The sequence below is a fragment of the Lichenostomus cassidix genome, unplaced genomic scaffold (genome assembly GCF_008360975.1).
Source record: "Lichenostomus cassidix isolate B80296 unplaced genomic scaffold, HeHo_3.0 HiC_scaffold_33, whole genome shotgun sequence".
Classification (NCBI taxonomy): Eukaryota; Metazoa; Chordata; class Aves; order Passeriformes; family Meliphagidae; genus Lichenostomus; species Lichenostomus cassidix.
In genome coordinates this window covers 1,674,237-1,681,012 of record NW_028147632.1, presented here as the reverse complement: position 1 = coordinate 1,681,012, position 6,776 = coordinate 1,674,237, and the positions used below count along the sequence as shown (strand labels likewise).

Below are 6,776 nucleotides of genomic sequence, written 5' to 3'. Positions count from 1 at the left end.
TGATCCCGCGCTGCTCCGGACTGGAGCTCCCAGTGCAGCGGCTGCTGCGGGGCTGGCGGCAGCTGCCCGGCGCTGGCCATGGGGCGAGTGGCGGCAGCTGGGGCCCTACTGGTGGCACTGGTGGTGCTGGGAGCCACCCCGGCTGCGGGCGCGGAGCTGTCGGGTGAGCGGGGGGAGCAGGGAATGCGATGGGAAAGGGGGAAAAGGGGAAAGAAAGGGCTTTGGGAGCCCAAAGTGGAGGGGGAGGAGGAGGGGAAGCCGAAAGGGAGAGCGGGAGGGACTGAGGGTTGGGGGAAGGTGAGGAAGGGGTGGGAGAGGGTGGGGAAGTGGGGAAAAGGGGAGGGTGGGAGCCCAAAACTGAGCGGGAGGGGGATGGGGATGGAGAAATTGTGGGTAAAAGGGTGGGAAAATGGCAAAAAGAGGGAATGGGACCCCAAAGTTGAAGTAGGGAGTGGCTGGAAATGGCGGGGAGTGAGGATGTGAAAGGGGAAATAGGGAGAAGGGTGGGAAAGAGGAAGTGGGAGCGCGGGCAGGAGGGTCCCATGGCGGCCGTGGGGCACAGGGGGTGCGGAGTGGGGATCCGGGGTGACCCCCGGAGCTCTGGGATCGATGGAGGTGCTGGGGGAACCCCTGACCTGTGCCTTGCACACACAGGGGTCTTCCAGGAGCTGGGATACACTGAGTGTCACTTCATTAACGGCACGGAGAAGGTGAGGTTCATGGAGAGGTTCATCTACAACCGGGTGGAGTACATGAGGTTCGACAGCGATGAGAGGAAATACGTGGGGTTCACCCCGTATGGGGAGAAACAGGCCAACTACACGAACAGTGACCAGGCATGGATGGAGTACAAACGGACTGCAGTGGACAGGTACTGCCGGTACAACTACGAGGTGTTCACACCGTTCAGCGTGGAGCGCAGAGGTGAGCGTGGGGCAGAGGTGTCCCCTCAGGCTCTGCCCTGGCAATGACCCTGCAGCCCCTCAAACCCTCCCTGGGAATCACCCAGAGCCCTCAACCCTCCTTGTGCCAAACCAGGGGCTTCTTGTCCTTCTCAGTGACTCCTATAGCTCTCCCAGTCCCCCCCAGTCCATCCCAGTCCCCCCTCAGCGCGTCCATTTCAGCCAAGCGTGAAGATGACGCTCCTCAGATAATCATTTCGCACGTCTCTGATGACTCATCAGGCATACAAGCTGCACCGAGTTCCCCGCGCTGGGCTTAACCTCACAATGCCGTGGAATTCATTCCCAGTTCCTCCCAGTGCCACCACAGTCACTCCCAATGTCTCTAATGCAATCCCAGTCCATTCCCAGTGCACTCCCAGACCTCCACCCTCCATGAAGTGCCCTCCCAGTGCTCCCCAATCCACACACTTCTCTTCCAGTCATTTTCCAGTCCCAATGCCACCACAGTCACTCCCAGTCCCTCTAAACCCAATCACAGTTCAATCCCAGTCTGTTCTCATTCCCCTACGAGACCTCCATTCTCTCTCCCATTGCCCTCACAGTGCTCCCCCATCCACTCCCCGCTTTTCCAGTGCAATCCCAGCCCCACCCAGTGCCACCACGCTCCATCCCAGTCCCTCTAAACCCATCCCCAGTCCATGCCCAGTCCACTCCCAGACCTCCACCCTCTCTCCCAGTGCCTTCCCAGTGCTCCCCAATCCACTCCCCTCTCTCCTAGTGCCCCCCCATTCCCTCCCACTCCTTTCCCAGTCCCTCCCAGTTCCACACCACCCCTCCCAGCTCTCTCCCAGCACCCCCCAGCTGATCCCAGTGTCTCCCCTCTCTCTCCCAGTGCCCCCCAGCGTGTCCATCTCGCTGGTGCCCTCGAGCTCCCAGCCCGAGCCCGGCCGCCTGCTGTGCTCCGTGATGGATTTCTACCCTGCGCAGGTGCAGGTGAGGTGGTTCCAGGGCCAGCAGGAGCTCTCGGAGCAAGTGATGACCACCGACCTGCTCCCCAACGGGGACTGGACCTACCAGCTGCTGGTGCTGCTGGAAACGCCCCCCCGGCACGGGGTCACCTACACCTGCCAGGTGGAGCACGTCAGCCTGGAGCAGCCACTGAGGCGGCACTGGGGTACGGCCAGAGCCCACAGCGCCGGGGGGAGCGGGGGAGGCACAGGGGGATTGGGCTGTGCTGGGGGGAACTGGGAGGGAGGTGGAGAGAGGCTGGTTTATACTGGGAGAGGGGCTTGGGGGTGTGGGAGGGCTGAGAAGGGCTTGGAAGGATGTTGGGGATGGTGGGATGAGGTGCTGGGGGTGCTGGTGGGCACTGGGAGGGAGTTTGGGGGTGCTGGGGGGAACTGGGAGGGAGTTGGAGTGAGGCTGGAGGGGCTGGAAGGAGATTGGGGATGGAAAAGCAAAGGCTGGAATGAGGTTGGTTATGCGGGTAAGAAACTGGGAGGGACGTTGGTGAGTCCTGGTGGGGCTGGGAAGGGACTGGGAGAGGGTTTGGGGGTCCTGGGGCGGTGGGGGGCAACTGGGAGGGGTTGTGGGGTGCTGAGAGGGACGAGAGAGGCTTTGGTGTGTCCTGGGGAGGCTGGGACTGGATCGGGAGGAGGTTTCAGGGGCTCCTGGGTGGGCTGGGGGCGACTGGGAGGGTGCTTGGAGGGGCTTGGGGTGTCGCTGAGAGGTTTTTGGGGGTCCTGAGCCCTGCTGACCCCCCAGAGATGCCGCCGGACGCTGCCCGCAGCAGGATGCTGACGGAGATCGGGGGCTTCGTGTTGGGCTTCGTCTTCCTGGCGCTGGGGCTCGGCTTCTACCTGCGCAAGAAGGTGAGGGGGGGTCCCAGGGGTCGTGTCCCCCCTTCCCCGGAGCGGCTATGCTCCCCGCGGGACCCCCAGCCCGGTGTCACCCCCTTTTCTCTGCCCACAGAGCTCCTGAGCCGCCGCCGGCCGCAGCCCCTCCCCGTGGACTCGGTACCGGCCGGGCTCCCCCGCTCTGTCCCCGCGCTGATTTTGGGGTGTCGTGTGTCCCCCCAGCCCTGCTGTCACTCTGACCCCGCCCGGCTGCTCCCAGTGCTCCCAGTAAAGCTTCCCAGTTGGCTCCGGTCGCGTTTCTTGGGGAGCACTCGGGAGGGACTCGGGGGGACCCCGCGGTGGGGCTGCGATTGGGGGGCAGACCTGACCCCGGGATGGATCGGGAATGGGGACCCCCGTGTGTCCCCAATTGTCACCCCGCTCTGGGGGCCTTGGGAGGCAGCTGAACCCCGACACGGCACACAGCGAACCCCAAAAAAGGCGCTGAGACCCCCTGAGCCCCCCAGAACCTCCAACCCCCATAGAAAAACAGCCCCGAAAAATAGCCCCGCGAAAATGAGCCAATGGGAGAAGGCGCTGAGCGATTCTGATCCAATCCGAGCTCGCGGCGCTGATGACTCTCCAGTTCCCAGGCAGACCTGCAGCGCCCAGCGCTCCCCACCCCAACCCCACCTGCGCCCCCCCCTCGCCCCCAGCGCTTCCCGCCAGGCCAATTTGGGGAGGGGGCGCGTGGGGGGCGCCCAGGCCTGGCCCGGAGCCCAGCGCTGCCCCAGCCCGACCTGCCCCGGCTCCATCCCGGCTCCTCCCGCGGCATGCGACGGCGTGGGGAAAAGGGGGGAAAGGGTGGGCGCTGGGCTTGGGGGGAGGGGGAGAAGGGATGGAGGAGGAGGAGGAGGGATGAGGAAGGAGCGGGAGAAAGGCCGGAGATCCGAGCAGGAGGAGGAGGCGGGAGGAGGAAGGAGGAGGAGCCGCGGGAGGAGGAAGGAGGAAAGAGGAAGAGGAGGAACAGGAAGAGGTTGGAGAGAGGAAGAGGAGGAGCAGCAGAAGCCGCGCGCAGCTCTTTGTCTGCCGCGGCCTCGGGAGCATCGGCGCCCCGCACGCCGCAGGTGAGGGGGAGGAGGAAGTCGCCCCAAATGTCTCGGGGGTCCCCGAGCGGCGTTTTTTCTGGGCGGGTGTTTGGAGCTCGCAGCTTCCGGGATTGAGCCCCAAATCTCGTTCAGGGTCGCTGGGAGGGTTTGATTGTGCGGGGGGAACGTTTGGATGTGGCGGAAGGCCAAAGCTGAGGCGCCGGTGGGGCTTTGGGGGATATTTTGTGGGCTGCAGGTGGCCATGGCCCGGTGTCGGTGTGGGAGGGGGACATGGGGCATGGGGTCCCCCCGGGAGAGCGGTGGAGGGGAAGGGCGGGAGCCCCGGAGTGGGGTGAGCGGAGAGGGGCGATGGCGGAGCTGGGGGAGCCCCGGCAGGCTGGAGAGGGGGGAGCGTGGCTAAGGGGGAAGCCTGGGATCCCTGGAAGCACGGAGCAGAGAATGAGGGGAGAAGGGACCCCTGGGACCCCCAAAGCCCCTGGATCATCCCTAAGCGGGACCCTGGAAAATAGGGAAGCCCGGGAGCCACGGGAGCCCCATGAGTGCAGGGAAGGGAGAGCCTGAGGAGGCCAAAGTGCAAAGAGCAGAGAGGGGGAAATGGTGGGAGGGTTTTGAGGTGAATGGTGGTGGTTTGGGGTTTTTATGGACACAAACCCCTGGGAGAGTTGCAGAGCTGGAGCTGGGCAGGAGGAACCCCCAGGGCAAGGCGCTGAGCCCTTGTTTTTCCCCCAAAGCAGGATTTGTCATTGCCAAGGCGTGTCCGGATGGAGGAGGAGGAAAAGGCCCGGAGATGCAGCCGGAGCTCGGAGCTGGGGGAGAAGCCTGAGGGCAGAGAGAAGCCCCACAAGTGTGGAGAATGTGGGAAGAGCTTCAGGCGGAGATCTGAGCTTATCCGGCACCAGAGGATCCACACTGGGGAAAAGCCCTATGAGTGTGGGAAGTGTGGGAAGAGCTTCAGCCAGATGTCTAACCTGGTGCAGCACCAGATGATCCACACTGGGGAAAAGCCCTACGATTGTGCAGAATGTGGGAAAAGCTTCAGCCAGAGCTCCACCCTGATGCAGCACAAGAGGATCCACACTGGGGAAAAGCCCTACGATTGTGGGGAATGTTGGAAAAGCTTCCGCGACAGCTCCACCCTGATGCAGCACAAGAAGATCCATACCGGGGAGAGGCCCTATGAGTGTGGGACGTGTGGGAAGAGGTTTCAGACCAGCTCCCATCTCCTCCGCCATGAGCGCATTCACACCCAGGAGAGGCCCTTCCGCTGCCCTGACTGTGGGAAGGGCTTCAAGCAAAACTCCACCCTCATCAGGCACCGTCGCATCCACACTGGGGAAAAGCCCTACGAGTGTGGGAAGTGTGGGAAAAGCTTCAGCCATATGTCCACCCTGATGCGGCACCAGGTGATCCACACTGGGGAAAAGCCCTACGATTGTGCAGTATGTGGGAAGAGCTTCAGCCACAGCTCTGCCCTGATCAAGCACAAGAAGATCCACACCAGGGAGAGGCCCTATGAGTGTCCCAAGTGTGGGAAGAGGTTTCAGACCAGCTCCAATCTCCTCCTCCATGAGCGCATTCACACCCAGGAGAGGCCCTTCCGCTGCCCTGACTGTGGGAAGGGCTTCAAGCACAACTCCATCCTCATCACCCACCGGCGCATCCACACTGGGGAAAAGCCCTATGAGTGTGACGAGTGTGGGAAGAGCTTCTCCAGGAGCTCTCTCTTGACTCAGCACCAACGGAGGCACCAGTGAGGGAAGCCCTGTGAGTGTCCCGAGTGCAGGAAGAGCTTCATTGCTGCTCCAACTCCATCCCCAGTGGGAAGATCTGCAATGGATGATCCCCAGTGACCCCCGTTGGGCAGAATCCTGGTGACCCCCATTCCAGGTGATCCCTGTAATTTGAGAAGAAGGTGTTTTATATGGTCAAATTTTACTTCTTCTCCTATTCTGAGTTTGTTAGCAATAAATTCAACTCACATATCCAATTCTGAGCCTGTTTTGTGCACAAAGGTGTCTGATGAGGCATCTCTTAGCCAGGTCCTTCTATCAGCTCAGGAAGCCTTGGTTCAATTTTCTCTCCCCATGGCGGCTGTGCAGGGCAGTGAGAGAGCAGCTCTGCTGGGTGCCTGGCATGGGGCCAGCGTCACCCCACTGCAATGTGCCATGGCCTCGTGTGGCCCTGTGCTCTGGAGCCAGCGCTGCTGTTGCTTTTTCCTTGCTGATGGTTTTCTCTTTTGCAGGAAAGGCTTGTGAAGTGCCCCCGCTGTCCCTGGCGTCCCCTGGGCGCCGGCAGCCGCGTCCCTTGGCCTGCTCCCCCTGGGCCGTTGCAGGGCGGCTGGCGGAGGCTGGGAGCTGCCGTGGGGGCCGTGGGGCTGCCCCGGGGGCTGCGTGCCGAGGCGGGGCCGGGAGGTGCGGAGAACTTGGTCGCTGTTTGCAGAGCAATGGCGCCTTGGGCCCGGGCCCGTTGCAGGGCTGTTCCTCATGTGCGGCTTTGGCCTCGGCCAGCCCGGGGGGCACTGAGAGCGCGGGGCTTGGGCTGTGCGCTGTGCAGAGCCCGCGCCTCGCTGCCCTTGGCTGGCTGTGCTGTCACTCGGGATTGTCCCAGCGCCATTGCTGCTCGGTGCCAGCGAGCGGGGACAAGGCCGGCGCCGGTGTCGCCCCCAGGCAGGCAGGCAGGCAGGGCTTTAGTGGGGCAGCAGCGGCGCCATGGTGGGAGCGTGTGTGCGGCCCGGGAGCGGCGGCAGCGGGCGGAGCCCGGGGAGGCGGCGGCGGAGCTCGGAGAGGCTGTCCCAGCGCAGGTGGGAGCCGCGCTGCCTTGTGCCGGGGCTCGGGGCTCGCTGCGGGCGGATGGAGGGGATGCAGGGGGCGGCAGGGGGGCTGTGGCGGCTTCCTTCTCCCGTCTCCCTCCCTCCCTCCCTCCCTCCC

At 63.6% G+C, this 6,776-nt stretch overlaps 2 protein-coding genes and 1 long non-coding RNA gene across 3 annotated transcripts; all 3 read left to right on the top strand.

The window, feature by feature from the left end:
• Window positions 1-2,505, top strand: LOC146421409 (class II histocompatibility antigen, B-L beta chain-like). The gene is made up of 4 exons (XM_085047122.1): window positions 1-163; window positions 655-924; window positions 1,798-2,079; window positions 2,489-2,505. Exons 1-4 carry the CDS (start codon window positions 79-81, stop codon window positions 2,503-2,505), a joined length of 654 nt encoding a protein of 217 aa, XP_084903248.1. The 5' UTR covers window positions 1-78.
• A 169-nt stretch (window positions 2,506-2,674) lies between these two features.
• On the top strand, window positions 2,675-3,047 carry LOC146421408 (uncharacterized). Its single transcript, XR_014848743.1, has 2 exons — window positions 2,675-2,776; window positions 2,877-3,047. It is a non-coding gene; the product is annotated as an uncharacterized LOC146421408 (long non-coding RNA).
• A 1,538-nt stretch (window positions 3,048-4,585) lies between these two features.
• On the top strand, window positions 4,586-5,814 carry LOC146421407 (uncharacterized). Its single transcript, XM_085047442.1, has one exon. The coding sequence runs from the start codon at window positions 4,611-4,613 to the stop codon at window positions 5,601-5,603; it is 993 nt and encodes a 330-aa protein (XP_084903568.1). The 5' UTR covers window positions 4,586-4,610; the 3' UTR covers window positions 5,604-5,814.
• The last annotated feature ends 962 nt before the right edge of the window (window positions 5,815-6,776 follow it).

Bases quoted from the DNA above. Each gene is read 5' to 3' on its own strand.
- LOC146421409 (XM_085047122.1), top strand. From the start codon at position 79: ATGGGGCGAGTGGCGGCAGCTGGGGCCCTACTGGTGGCACTGGTGGTG. The intron at 164-654 runs GTGAGCGGGGGG...TTGCACACACAG, and splicing joins TGCGGGCGCGGAGCTGTCGG to GGGTCTTCCAGGAGCTGGGA. The intron at 925-1,797 runs GTGAGCGTGGGG...TCTCTCTCCCAG, and splicing joins GTTCAGCGTGGAGCGCAGAG to TGCCCCCCAGCGTGTCCATC.
- LOC146421407 (XM_085047442.1), top strand. From the start codon at position 4,611: ATGGAGGAGGAGGAAAAGGCCCGGAGATGCAGCCGGAGCTCGGAGCTG.